Here is a 14,880-nt window from a genome sequence, read left to right on the forward strand (position 1 = left end):
CCCCGGAAGTCAGTCCTCCTTTATCAAACATGCTCTCAGCCATTCCTTCTGCAGTGTGTTTCCAGACTCCCTTTCCTGGGCAATCTGCAGTCCCCCCTGCCTGGGGGCTAGGGTAGCGTGTCCCTGCCCAGAGATTTCTGCCTTCCCTACAAGCTGGAGAACAGCCCCGGCTGACTCGAGAGCTTGCAATGGATGCTTGGATCGGCAAGAAGACAAGAAGAGGAGGCTTGATGCTCATAAAGGACAACTCAGAAAAGTTGTCTTCTTTATTTATACACAAATCATCACAAGCTTTTTTTTTTTTTATTGGAAAGGCGGATATACAGAGAGGAGAGACACAGAGGAAGATCCCCCGTCCGATGATTCACTCCCCAAGTGAGCGCAACAGCCAATGCTATGCCGATCCAACGCCAGGAGCCTCCTCCAGGTCTCCCACATGGGTGCAGGGTCCCAAACCTTTGGGCCGTCCTCGACTGCTTTCCCGGGCCACAGGCAGGGAGCTGAAAGGGAAGAGGGGCCGCCAGGATTAGAACCGGTGCCCATATGGGATCCCGGGCGTGCAAGGCGAGGACCTTAACCACTTGCGCCACCACGCCGGGCCCTTTTGCATAACATCCAATTGTTTCATTTTTACTTCATTATAAAAGAATGATGACAAAAACAATCCTAAAAAACATGATTATTATTACACTTCAGAAAAAAAATATTTCAACAAGCTAGTACTCATTCAAACCTGCAGTGACCTGGCCGAAGCCAGGAACTCCATAGTTACATGCATTTACATAGTGACAAGTGGTTTACTTATATCCAAAATCAATTTTCACTAAACCTAAACCAATATTACTTAAAATATCAAAAAGACAGAACTGGGCCTGGCACTGTGGCCTAGTGACTAGAGTCCTTGCCTTGAACGCTCCAGGATCCCATATGGGCACCGGTTCTAATCCCAGCAGCTCCACTTCCCATCCAGCTCCCTGTTTGTGGCCTGGGAAAGCAGTCGAGGATGGCCCAAAGCCTTGGGATCTTGCACCCATGTGGGAAACCTGGAAGAGTTCCTGGCTCCTGGCTTCAGATCAGTTCAACTCCGGCCATTGCGGTCACTTGGGGAGTCAATCATTGGACGAAAGATATTTCTCTGTCTCTCCTCCTCTCTGTATATCTGACTTTGCAATAATAAATAAACAAAACTTTTAAAAATACAGAATTAAAAGGAAAACTCACTCTCTTTTCTGGCTAGAACCATGGAGGCTGCCGAAGAGAAGAAGGTTGCTGCCGTGCCAGAAACGCTGAAGAAAAAGCAGAGGAATTTCACAGAGCTCAAGATTAAGCGCCTGCGGAAGAGGTTTGCCCAGAAGATGCTCCGGAAGACCAGAAGGAAGCTCATCTACAAGAAGGCCAAGCACTACCACAAGGAGTACAGGCAGATGTACAGAATTGAAATTCAGATGGCGAGGATGGCAAGGAAAGCTGGCAACTCCTACATCCCTGTAGAACCCAAGTTGGCGTTTGTCATCAGGATCAGGGGTATCAATGGTGTGAGTCCCAAAGTCCGCATAGTGCTGCAGCCTCTTCGCCTTCGCCAGATCTTCAATGACACCTTTGTGAAGCTCAACAAGGCTTCTATTAACATGCTGAGGATTGTGGAACCCCATATTGCATGGGGCTCCCTGAATCTGAAGTCAGTGAATGAGCTGATCTACAAGCGTGGCTATGGCAAAATCAACAAGAAGCGAATCGCCCTGACGGATAACACCCTTATTGCACATTTTCTTGGTAAATACAATATCATCTGCATGGAGGAACTGAGATCTACACTGTTGGAAAACACTTCAAAGAAGCAAATAACTTCCTGTGGCCCTTCAAGTTGTCTTCTCCCCGAGGTGGGATGAAGAAAAAGACCTTCCATTTTGTAGAGGGTGACGATGCTGGCAACAGGGAAGACCAGATCAACAGGCTTATCACAAGGATGAACTGAGGTACCTGTTCCTGTATTTTTTTAATCTGGTCAGATAATAAACGTCAACTCCACTAAGATTGAGATAAACTATTGTATTGGTTAAAAAAAAAAAAAGGATAACTCATAAATGAAAGGAATTTATAAAGGCATATATCATAAATTCTTTATTAAATCTTATAATCAATCATGCATTAATTACCATTACCTTTACCTAGTACTAATTCAATTGTTTTTTGTTCTTTTATTAAAGGGCAGTTAAAGGGATCAGGGCACCTCAGCCAAACAGAGGGCCTTTACAAGAAACTTCCATTTTACCTTTATAAACTGTTTTATCTCCCTAAATGTAAGTGCCAATGGTAGAAGTTTCCAACCATTTTCTTGTGAGGGCTCACAGTATTTGTTTCCCTTAGAAGATGCTCCACGTACTTTCTGCTCTATGTGGTGGAAAGCCAAAATGTGTCATTCCATGTAATGCAGCAGTTTGAGACAAATTCTTTGTACCTCCATGATTGCCATCTGTTCCAAGATGTTATCAAGCCATTTCTTAAGGAGAACATTACTTATATTAAAGAAAGCTCCAGGACAAAGGCGGCCACGTAATAGGATGTTTGGGGACAATGTGGGCTTCACTTGTACTATTGTATGATTTCAGCTGTGTGTCATTGTCTTACGTTGCAATTGGATGTTGTGCAACTTAAAGATGCTTTTACCATAACTTGATTGATCAGTTTGAGGTATTATACCAGTTATAGGAATCATTTCACATTTGCAGAAAAACAACAACATCCTCAGGAGAATTCGATGAAACATCAGAGAGGTGGTTGAGTGTCCATACAATGGGGTGAGGCAGCAATGGGGTGATTAGAGACATTCTGCCGGGCCTTGTCACACAGCCAGAAACTCCTCGCAGCCTTGCTAAGCGAAGTGTGGTGCTCATCACACACCCATGCCATCCGACCCAACTGCATGGCTTCCCGCTCCTACATATCTTTTCTTTTCCTAAGACTTATTTATTTTTATTAGAAAGTCAAATTTACAGAGAGGAGAGACAGAGAGGAAGATCTTCCATTCACTGGTTAACTTCCCAAATGGCCAACAATGGCTGGAGCTGAGCCAATCTGAAGCCAGGAGTCAGCAGCTTCTTTGCAGTCTCCCATGTGGGTGCAGGGTCCCAAGGTTTTGGGCCATCTTTGACTGCTTTCCCAGGCTACAAGCAGGGAGTTGGAAGGGAACTGGAGCTGCCAGGATATGAACTGGCGCCCATATGGGATCCTGATGCAGGCAAGATGAGAACTTTAGCCAGTAGGCTACTGTTCCAGGCCCATCAAATGATTTAAAAAGTTTTAATGGGGCCAGCATGGTGCCAATAGTGCTCTGCCTGCAGTGCCAGCATCTCATTGGGCAGCAGGTCTAGTCCTGGCTGCTCCGTTTTAGATCCAGCACCCTGCTTGTGGCCTGGGAAAGCAGTTGAGGACGGCTCAAGTCCTTGGAACTCTGCACCTACATGGGAGACCCAGAAGAAGCTCCTGGCTGCTGGCTTCAGACTGGCTGAGCTCTGACTGTTGCAGCCATTTGGGGAGTGAGGCAGCAGGAGAAAGATCCTTCTCTCACTCTCTAAAACTCTGACTTTCAAGTACAAAATATATAATATATATGTATATTTAATAAATTTTATTTATTTTTTAAAGATTTATTCATTTTTATTACAAAGTCAGATACACAGGAGGAGAGACAGAGAGGAAGATCTTCCGTCCGATGATTCACTCCCCAAGTGAGCGCAACGGCCGATTCTATGCCGATCTGAAGCCAGGAACCAGGAACTTCTTCCGGGTATCCCACATGGGTTGCACGGTCCCAAAGCTTTGGGCTGTCCTCGACTGCTTTCCTAGGCCACAAGCAGGGAGCTGGATGGGAAGTGGAGCTGCAGGCATTAGAACCGGCACCCATATGGGATCCCGGGGCGTTCAAGGCGAGGACTTTAGCTGCTAGGCCACGCCGCCGGGCCTGATAAATTTTATTTTTGATGATGTTTATATGGTTGAGATGGATATGTACCCATGTGGACCACTGATTAGGGTTCGAAGGTTTGAGGACTGGGGTAAAATGGATAATATGATTGTTTCCAATTTTTTTTTTCTTCCTGTACCTGGGAGGAGTAAGGAAGAGAGGGCCGCCCCAGCAGCCCAACTATGTTAGCACTCAGGGATGGTGGCCAGCCACCTGATGTCATCCCAGGGTCCCCAATGTGGAGCATGTTGTGAGGGTATTGCGTAAGTAGTTTTAACAGTTCTGAGATGCTGCTGATTTTATTCTTCCAAGCTTGAGGAAATCCTTCTAAGTCCCATTGGCTGACACACTCCACCTTGGAGTCTCCACTCGCTTAGATATATGCTGCCAAAGCTTGGCTGGGAGAGCTGTCCAATTTGTTCTGCTCACCACCCTCTGCCATGGTATGAGACATCCTCTGCAAGCCTCAATGACCCATCACGTCCTCAATGTGCATCAGGGTTTGCGGTCCAATGCCCAGGCTACAACAACTGACACATGCACTCCACAGTCAGACCATATAGATCTGTGACCTTCCTCGAACCGGAGTTCTCAGTCCGGCAATCCAGTTGGGGATCCCCAAAGAAACCTCATCTAAGGTGAGCACAGACCTGACTGTCGTGTGTGCCAGGCAGTGTGGGGTCTCGCACAGTCTGTCATCCACATAAGCCTACGCATCTACTGGTGCTTGCAGTCACCCAGTTAGTTCTCATACATAAGCCAATGGATGCTGTGACCCAGCCCAACCCTGCCCACCACACACCCGGCTCTCACACATAGCAGCAGGAACTGCAGCCCAGTTAGAATGACCCCCAATAACCCCACCAGGCCCACCCCCAGCCCTGGTTCCTGCACATGTTGGTATGTGCAGCAGATTGGTTCAGCCTGTCCCACATCCCATTCAACTTTTGTGCATATTAATGAGTGGTGCAGCCTAGCTCAGCCCAATCAACCCCGCTATCCAGTCCACACTTACGCTGGTGGGTGCTACCGCCTATCCAGGAGGGCCTGCCCCCAACCCTGGTTCCCATGCTCACTGGAGGGAGCTTCAGTCCATCAGAAGGGTACCCATACTTTCCCTATTAGTTTCCCTATTAGGCCCACTCCCAGCCCTGGATCTTGTACTTTGTAATCCTGCCTCACAGGACTTGCTCCCAGTCCCAGCACTTACCAGCTAAAGCTATAGTAAAGTCCAACCAGCCCGCACCTACTCTGGTCCATGTATACACCAGCGGATACAATCAGTTAGCCCAGCCTGGCTCTCACCCTAACCCGGCTCACATGCAGGCCAACAGGTGTTGTAGCCCTGCCCAGTCTGGTCTGCCCTCAGTTCCAGTTCTCACGCTCACCAGGTTCAGCAGGGACGTCTGCACAACCCCCTTACCTGGCTTGCCGCCACCTACCCTGGATCTTAAGTGCGCTGGTGGGTACTGTGGCCCAGTCTGGCATGGCCCGCCTCACCTTGTCACTCACCAACTCCACCTGACTGGTCCCCAGTTCCAGCTCATGCTGGTAGGTGCTGAAACCTGGCCTGGTCTGGGCTGCTCCCAGCCTTGGTCCTTGTGCTCACCTGCAGGGACTGTATCCTGAAAGAGGAGTTCTCCAAGCTTCTCCATCAGGCCACTTTCCAGTCACAGATCTCACGCACATCAGTGGGTTCTTGACCCAGCTTGACTCAGCCTACCTCCTGTCCCTGCAGGTACAACAGTCTACAACATTTTTTTTAAAAGAAGTGGGAATCTAGTTTCTCTCTCAAATGCGAGCTGGGCATCTTTCCAAGTAATAGAATGAAGCGGAAATGATGGCTGTAATTCCAGAGGAAGGCCTTCAAAGGCCCTGCAGCTGCCTGCTCACTCATTCCCACTCTCCTCCCTGTCTTCCACGACTGACTCTAGGGAAAGCCAACTGCCCTGTCTCAACTAGGCCAGTGGGACACCTGGGGCCTGTGCCCCACAGACACACGAGAGTTATCCTGGAAGTGGATCCTCCAGGCCTGGCTGACTAATCGGCAGCCCTATTTCTCTGAGTACCAGGTCTTCAGATTTGGTGCGAAATAATAAACGTTAGTTGAAGGCAACTGTGATGGGGGGCTCTGTGTGATACAGCCAAGGGGACCTGAGGCATCCTGCCCACTGAAGAAGCCCCCTGTTACGCTGTGACCACCACCACTCTCTCCCTTACCTCCCCCCCATCCCAGAGCTCAGCAGGGGTGGGACCCCCAAGTTTTACATTGATGATATGAAGCCAATGACAGTGCAATGAGGAGGAATGCCCAGAGCTCATCTCAATGGTTTTTTGGGGGAGGGAAGGAGACTACACACACACACACACACACACTCTCCTCCTGTTTCTTACCCCTTTCTTGTGGTCCTGTTGCAGATCCCACCAGACAAGTCTAAGATGTGCCAAGGAGTCTTTGTTAAACAAAGCTTAGTGATGGCAGGGTCCTTTAGAAAGTAGCAAATGACAAGTCCACGTGGCAAACCAGTCTGAATCAAAACCTGAGAGGAACAAATGGTCATTACCATGAAATCCATCCATTAAACTGAAGACTTCAGTCCCAGCTTCCCCAGGAATATGTTACCCCAACAGACATGTAGCAAACAGCCTGGACACACTTACAAACCTGCAAACATTCACCTTTTCTTCTGGCTTCTCTGTCCACTTTCCATTGCTGCTAGGCCTCACCTCTCCTGGAACTCCTGAAAGTACACAATCTGGGGCCTGGGGCCATGGCCTAGCAGCTAAAGTCCTCGCCTTGAACGCCCCGGGATCCCATATGGGCGACGGTTCTAATCCCAGCAGCTCCACTTCCCATCCAGCTCCCTGCTTGTGGCCTGGGAAAGCAGTCGAGGACAGCCCAAGGCTTTGGGACCCTGTACCCATGTGGGAGACCGGGAAGAAGTTCCTGGCTCCTGATCGGCACAGCACCGGCCATTGTGCTCACTTGGGGAGTGAATCATCAGAAGATCTTCCTCTCTGTCTCTCCTCCTGTGTATCTGACTTTGTAATAAAAATAAATAAGTCTTTAAAAAAGGAATAAGAAAAAAGGAAATACACAAACTGGGCCAGTGTGATGGCCTAGCAGCTAAAAGTCCTTGCCTTGAATATGCTAGAATCCCATATGGGTGCCGGTTTTAATCCCGGCAGCTCCACTTCCCATCCAGCTTACCATTTGTAGCCTGGGAAAGCAGTCAAGGATGGCCCAAAGCCTTGGGACCCTGCACCCGTGTGGGAGACCTGGAAGAGTTGCTGGATCCTGGCTTCAGATTGGCTCAGCTCCAGCTATTGTGGTAACTTGGGGAGTGAAGCATCGGACAGAGGATCTTCCTCTCTGTTTTTCCTCTTCTCTATATATATCTGACTTGCAGTAAAAATAAACAAATCTTTTGTTGTTGTTGTTTTTTAGAGAAAACGATAGTGTAGTGGTTAAAGTGCTTGCCTTGAACGCACCGGGATCCCATATGAGTGACAGTTCTAATCCCGCCTGCTCCACTTCCCATCCAGCTCCCTGCTTGTGGCCTGGGAAAGCAGTCGAGGACAGCCCAAAGCCTTGGCATCCTGCACTTGTGTGGGAGACCTGGAAGAAGCTCCTGGCTCCTGGCTTCGGATTGGCTCAACTCAAGTCGTTACGGTCACTTGGGTTGAATGAACGGATAGAAGATCTTCCTCTCTTTCTCTCCTCCTCTCTGTATATCTGACTTTCCAGTAAAAATAAATAAATCTTTAAAAAACAAATTTACTTTACTTTTGGGGAAAAAAAAAAAGAAGGAAAAAGCATCTTAGCATTCGCATCTTCACTAACTTGCTCGAGCAGTGAACAGAGGGTGAGGAACACAGACATACAGGGGCCATGCTCAGGGGCTACCTCTGTCCTAGGTGTCTGTCCGTGGAAAACCAGAGAGCAAGCGGATACTGGGGAGGCCCAAGAGTCCAAATGCAAGAGCGACAGAAGCATATGACCCACAGAGTGAGCCCCTCCTTATCGTGGGTCTTTACAGGGACTTGTGAGGGGCGCAGTTACGTAACCAAGCAACACTGCCGTCACCCCCGGGTGATGACAGCATCATCAACCCACAGGTGGGCAGAAAGAATTACGTGGGAGAGGGGAGGCAGGGCCTCCAAGCTCGTGTCCCAGAACTAGCTGCCCAAGACCACCACAGTGCAAAGTTCTAGGAGGAGGCCTATATGCAAACGAGGCTCACCCAGTCCCAGGGTGTGAACCGTGTGAACCTGCAGAATGGAGACGAACCGAAACAACCCTCTTTTCTGGATCAAGTCAGTTTGCCCAGGTATTGCACTGCAACCGTGCGAAGTAAACACATACCTTCCTGGGGCAGCTGAGAAGTGACTTCTCCAAGCAGTGACAGGAGACGCCGCAATGGCCAGCTTCGAGATCTGTGGTTGCTGTTGGCACAGTAGCCACATCTCTCCACCTCTGAGACTCCACCTGGGCCTGGCATCCAGGAAGGCAAGGGGGTGGGGTTTTAAATTGGCCACTGCCACTAACGTCCCCTCTCCCTGACTCTCCCTGCAGGCCCTGTAGGAGCCACCCTGGGGCTGGAGGCTGGGACTGGCACCAGGGCTCAGGAGGAGACCAGTTCTGTCTAGGGGTGAGAGATTTGGCCGCAGGAGGTGTGGGGGGTGGTGACAGGGGCTGCTGGGCAGTCAGTCTGCAAAGGCCTCTGCACGCAGGCAAGGCCTGCCTCTCCCCAGGCCTCCAGTTTGCCACTCACAACGGAGGCGTTTTTTTCCCCAAGATACACCTGTTCGCTTTTCATCAGTTTTTCCCTTCATTGCCTTTTATAAAATTTGGGGGAGTGCCTGGTGCAAAGGCTCAGTGGCTGAATCTTCACCTTACCTGTGCTGGGATGCCACATACCTGTTGGTTCACATCCTGGCTGCTCCCTTCCCATCCAGCTCCCTGCTTGCGGCCTGGGAAAGCAGTACAGGATGACCCAAGGTCTTAGGATCCTGCACCTGTGTGGGAGACCTGGAAGAAGCTCATGGTTTCAGATGGATTCAACTCTGGCCATTGTGGCCACTTGGGGAGTGAACCAGAGAATGGAAGATTTTTTTTTTTTTTCCATTGGAAAGGCAGATTTATACAGAGAATGGAAGACAGAAAGAAAGATCTTCTATCTGCTGGTTCACTCCGCAAATGGCTGCAACGGCTCAAATTGAGCCTATCTGAAGCCAGGAGATTTTTTCGGTTCTCACACATGGGTGCAGGGTCCCAAGGCTTTGGGCCGTCCTTGACTGCTTTCTTCTTCTTCCTCTTCTTTTTTTTTTTTCTTTAAGATTTATTTATTTTATTGGAAAGTCAGATGTACAGAGAGGAGGAGAGACAGAGAGGAAGATCTTCCCTCCAATGATTCACTCCCCAAGTGGCCACAACAGCCGGTGCTGCGCCAATCTGAAGCCAGGAGCCAGGAAATTCTTTCTGGGTCTCCCACACAAGTGCAGGGTCCCAAAGCTTTGGGCCGTCCTCGACTGCTTTCTAAGGCTACAAGCAGGGAGCTGGATGGGAATTGGGGCCACAGAGACATGAAGTGGTGTCCATGTGGGATCCTGGTGTATGCAAAGTGAGGATTTAGCCATTAAGCCATCACACCAGGCCCATTGCACGGAAGATCTTTCTCTCTGTGTCTCCTTCTCTCTGTAATTCTGCATCCGTATCGGGGACCTGCAAGAAACGCTCCTGGCTTCAGACGGGATCAGCTCCAACCATTGTGGCCATCTGTGGAGTGCACCAAAGAATGGAAGATATTTGTCTCTCCTTCTCTCTCTCTCTCTGTAATTCAAATAAAAATGGATCAATCTTTAAAAAAAAAAAAAACCCTCAGAAACATTTTGACCACAGATGATACAGGAGAAACGGTAGCAGTCAGCATTGCCGACAGCCTGGCAGCTGGAGGCCCAGGGGTGAAAGAACCGGTCCATGGGAGGAGGCAGAGCAAAGCTAATGGAGCTTGGAGTCAGGGTCAGACCCCATTTACAGCAGCGGCTCCAAGGCCTGGGCCCCGACCTGGATTTGTGCTCATATGGAACAGCCCTTTTCCAAAAGACAGCCACCTAAATTGGATGCAGCCACAGAGGCTACAGGTCACATTCTTGAGGGTTTTTTGTTGTTGTTGTTGTTAATTGCATTCACGCCCAGAAGCGCAGACACACAGGCGCAGTTTGGGTTTTTGTTTAAACTTGGGAAGCCTGGGAAGCCCACTCCTTTAGCCCCTCACCTCCCCACTTGCCTCACCTGGCCCCTCTATCCCCTTTTCTCCTTGGATCCTGCTCTCCAACCCTGGCAACCTGCCAACCTCACCCCCTCTTCCGTCCGGTCTCCCGTTTCTCCCCTCTTCTTATCTCCCCCACTTCAGCACTGTCCCCAGTGCCCACTCTCCCGTCTCCGCGCCCTCCGGTTCCAGCTCAGTTCACCTCTACCCCGGCCCTCGCGCACCCCCAACTCGGTCCCCGGGCAGCTAAGCGGCGAGCGAGCGCGCAGCCGGCGGGCCGCGACGCGCGCTGACAGCGTAATGAATGGCTCTGGCGGTAATTAGCGACCCCGTGGCTAATCACCGCGCACATTTGCATCTTAAGTGCTGCAGAGGGAGCGAAGGCGGGGGACAGGGGGATGCGGGTTTTCTGCCTGCACCAACCGAGGAGCCCAAGGCTTGGGGACACTGGCGGCGGCGGCCGGTTACCGGAGCCGGCACCGAAACATAGCCGCCAGCCCCCTTGGGCCCATCTGCAGACCCCCGCCCACATCCGCTGCCATACAAGATGCCAGGCTGGAGAGGAAGGGCTCGGGGTGGTGAGGGTCATCCGGGTGCAGCGGCCACCACAGGGGGCAAGTCCCACCCAAGCTCTGCCATGCAGGAGACGCCAAGAACAGGAGGCCCAGGGTCGCCCCCTCAGTTCCAACCGAGATGGTGAAGGGAGGTGGAGGGAATGAAGGACACGCTACTCCCCTCAGCAGTTTTAATTCTCCTACAGCTGCTCTTGTCACTCGGCGGGAGACCCAGACCCCCCTCAAAAAAAGGGGCGTCCCTGGCTTCCCAAAGCCCCCTTCCCCCACTCCGTCCAAGTCCGCTCATCGTCCCCAACCAGCCTCTCTGAGAGAGGTCCCCCTAGCCACTCAAGGGTCCCACACCGACTGACAACGAATTCCCCCTCCAGGGGGTCGCGGGACGCTCACGGGCTGGGAGCAGCGCCTGTCCCAGCAGCTCCGAGGGCACCGACCATCAGCCAGCTAAGGTGGCCGGGGCCAGCACTTCCCGAGGGGGGTTAGTCTCGTTCTCCGGCCCCATTCACCACAGCGCATAACGCGGCCCCGAGCCCCGCTCCGTGTGCCAGGGGAGCCCAGGGCGAGCAGCCCCGCTTGGCGAAGCAGGAACTAGCGCCCCGGTCGCTCCGGTAGCACCCCGCCACGGGACATGGGGGTTCGAGCCCCTGCGTGCGCCGAGCTGGGGCCCGCGCCTCCCGCGCTCTGCTGCTAGCGCACTTGCTGTCCTTGAAGCACGAACGTTCTCGGGCGCATGGGTCGTCCCCGAGGGATGGGGTGGCGGAGGACGGGGGCGCGGGGGAAGCGAGGCCGCTCGGTGTCTCTCCCCCTCTGCAGAGGGGCTGCGTCGGGTTGGAACGGGAAGGGCAAGGGAGCCGAGTTTTTCTTCAGGCTGCGGGTTTAGGAGAGAGAGCTGATGGCGACTAACAGCGACAACTTGGCTTCCGAGGCGCCCCACCGCGCGCGCGCGCCTCTCCAGGCCGGGTAAGCAAGAAGAGGGGTGCCCGGGTCCGGGACCCCAGGCCTGGCGGGTCAGGCGGGTCAAGGGGGGCGCGGCAAGCTGGGGAGAAGGGGTCGACCGCCCGGGGCGGGGCCTCGACTAGGGGCGGGTGCTGTGCTAGGGGCGGGGCCTCGGCGAAAGCGCGGAGCCCGGGGTGCCCAGAGCGCATAGTAGCAGCTCCCACTTGGGAAGCAGCAGGGGCCTGGGAGCGCTCCGTCCCTGCCCTCCCGCCAGCATCCACGCGGCCCTGCGCCCTTACCCCTAGCGCGGCGCCACCGCCACCATGCAGCCCCGGGGCTGAGGCGGGCTCATGGCCACGCCGGGCCCCGGCGACGACGGCGCATGGAGAACTTCCGTAAGGTGCGCTCGGAGGAGGCGCCGGTGGGCGGCGGGCCCGAGGGAGGCGGCCCGGGCCCCGGTCCCTTCGCGGACCTGGCACCCGGCGCCGTGCACATGAGGGTCAAGGAGGGCAGCAAGATCCGGAACCTGCTGGCCTTCGCCACCGCCAGCATGGCGCAGCCAGCCACGCGCGCCATCGTCTTCAGCGGCTGCGGCCGGGCCACCACCAAGACCGTCACGTGCGCCGAGATCCTCAAGCGCCGCCTGGCGGGCTTGCACCAGGTCACGCGGCTGCGCTACCGGAGCGTGCGCGAGGTGTGGCAGAGCCTCCCGCCCCAGCCCGAGCCGGGACAGGCTCCTGGAGAGCCGGCCGCCAGCCTCAGTGTCCTGAAGAACGTGCCCGGCCTCGCCATCTTGCTGTCCAAGGACGCGCTGGACCCGCGACAGCCAGGCTACCAACCCCCCAACCCTCATCCCGGACCCTCGGCCCCGCCGGCCGCGCCGACGGCCAAGAGGAGCCGGGGGGAACCGGCAGCTGGAGAAGGCTCGGCCAAGCGAGCGCAACCTGAACCTGGAGCTGCGCACGAGAACCCGACGGCCTGAGAACTCCGTCCTCCCCGGGGCGCCTGCCACGGCTGGCTGGGATCTCACCCCCTCCATCCCATCCCACTCCACCACGGCCGGGGCCCTGGAGCGCACGGCTGGGACACAGCGCCTCGGAGCCACGGCCAGAGGGAGCCCCGACGACCCCAGGGAAGCCTTCCGGGATGGTGGCAGCTCTGCGGGTATAACCTGAGGACACCGGACTACCCACCACCTCCGCCTGGGAGGGAGCAGCCTGGGGCCTTCAGGGAGAGAACCGTGGACCCCGGAATTCCTGAGACTGCGGTGGGTTCACCCCGGCGGTGGAAGACACCCAGCATTCCCAGTGGAGGCGCCAGCTCCGGGGTCTCCCCTGGCCACTGACTAAGGAGAGCAGGGCGTGAGAAATTGGCTGCTTGGGAGAGGGGAGAAGGGAGGGATGGAGGGGGTCGCGGAGTCTTGGTTGCAGGGGCGGCCCTGCCCCTCTCGCTGCGCCCTAGGACAGTTTCTGGTTTTGTGTTTGGCCAGCAGCCAGGACGTGTCCGCAGGTTCTGTGTTTTCGCACCGCCCCCCCCCCCCTTTCCCAGGCTGGTCCAGAGGGAAAGAGAACCCAGGATTGCACATCCCCGCCTTCCCTCGCCCCCCCAACTGGAGTCATGCATCCAATAAAACAAACACAAAAGTGGCTGCGTCCCAGGATTTTTTCCTTAACCTCCAGCAAGTACAGCGGGTTCTGGCCCTCCGCAGGTCTCAGGCCCCAGCAGCCACTGGCTCCTTGGCTTTGGGAGCCTAAGGGGTCAGTCACTGGGTGGGCAGCCTCTCCTTGCCTTCCCCCCTCCCCAGCAAGCCCCAGGGAGGGGCTGTGGACGGTAAGGGGCTTGTCTCTCCTTGTGCAGCACCCCTGGGTGTGGGGCAGCACTTGGCTGTCTCTGGAAGGAAAGAATCGAGTGAATTGCTGGGGGTCCTTTCCTTGGACCCTACCCACCCGCACGCACACACCTGAGCCTTACCTGGAAGGCTGGCGCCAAACCCCTGTCCCCACACGCAGGAGCTCCCCCTTCACTGCTCGCTCTCACTCGCTCACTCTCTCTGCCAGAAAGGACAGCACACCCTTGGGGGAGGGGAGCGGAGGGAGCACAAATCGGGCTGCTGGAAATTACTATTCAGCAGCAGTGGCAGCGGGCGAAGCAGCGAAGCTGTGAATCACTGCCTGCTCCCTGATAAGCGCCTGCCACCGGCCCCGCACAGCTGGCTGCTGAGCGATAACAGCCTGAGCCCTGAGCCACTGCTGCTCGCCGCCCAAATCCGTGGCGGCCGGAGTGGGCAGGCCTGGGAGGGGGCTGGGGAGGGGGCAGCGCCACCAGAGTAGACCACACTTCTTGCAGTCCCTCCCCCCGCCCCACCCCGGGAGAGGAATGCAAAATGCTGGCAGATCCTTCCCAAATGCATCGTGCTGTTGGAGACTGTAGACAGCAGGGGCTCCTCAGGGGAGGCTGCCCTCGGAGGGTCAGCACCAGCAGTGAGAGTCCACATTTACTCTCTCTCCCTACTGTGTTGTTCTCTCTCTCTCTCTCATAGATTTACTTTATTTTTATTGAAAAGGCAGATATACAGAGAGGAGAGACAGAGAGGAAGTTCTTCTATCCATTGATTCACTCAAGTGGCCATAGCCAGAGCTGAGCCAATCTGAAGCCAGAAGCCAGGAAGGAGCCTCTTCCTCTAGGTCTCCCACCCGGGTGCAGGGACCCAAGGGTCATCCTCGACTGCTTTCCCAGGCCACAAGCAGGGAGCTGGATGGGAAGTGGGGCTGCCGGGATTAGAACCAGCGCCCATATGGGATCCTGGCACACTCAAGAAGGTGCAAGGCAAGGATTTCAGCCGCTAGGCTACCGCTCCAGGCTTTATTCTCTCTTTTTAAGTATTGATTTGAAAGGCAAACACACAGAGATCTTCACCCACTGGCTCACTCCTCAAATGGCCACCAACCATTAAAACTGAGCCAGGCTGAAGCCAGGAGCCCAGAACTCCATCTGGGGCTCCCGTGTGGGTGGCAGGGGCCCAAGTTCTCAGGCCATCTTCTGCTCCTTTTCCTGGGGCCTTAGCAAGGAGCTGGACTGCAAGTGGAGCAGCCAGGTCTGACTCTTTGGTCACAAGTGGCAGCTTAACCTGTGTGTC

The 14,880-nt window shown here is 54.3% G+C and overlaps 1 protein-coding gene and 1 pseudogene across 1 annotated transcript; both read left to right on the forward strand.

Annotated features, from left to right (window-relative positions):
- The first annotated feature begins 1,241 nt into the window (after positions 1-1,241).
- Positions 1,242-2,055, forward strand: LOC121148299 (annotated as a pseudogene).
- A 10,071-nt stretch (positions 2,056-12,126) lies between these two features.
- Positions 12,127-13,130, forward strand: RPP25 (ribonuclease P and MRP subunit p25). The gene has a single exon (XM_040968360.1). The coding sequence runs from the start codon at positions 12,127-12,129 to the stop codon at positions 12,724-12,726; it is 600 nt and encodes a 199-aa protein (XP_040824294.1). The 3' UTR covers positions 12,727-13,130.
- The last annotated feature ends 1,750 nt before the right edge of the window (positions 13,131-14,880 follow it).

Source organism: Ochotona curzoniae, unplaced genomic scaffold, assembly GCF_017591425.1.
Source record: "Ochotona curzoniae isolate NIBS_2020 unplaced genomic scaffold, NIBS_Ocur_1.0 scaffold_4701, whole genome shotgun sequence".
Taxonomy (NCBI): Eukaryota; Metazoa; Chordata; class Mammalia; order Lagomorpha; family Ochotonidae; genus Ochotona; species Ochotona curzoniae.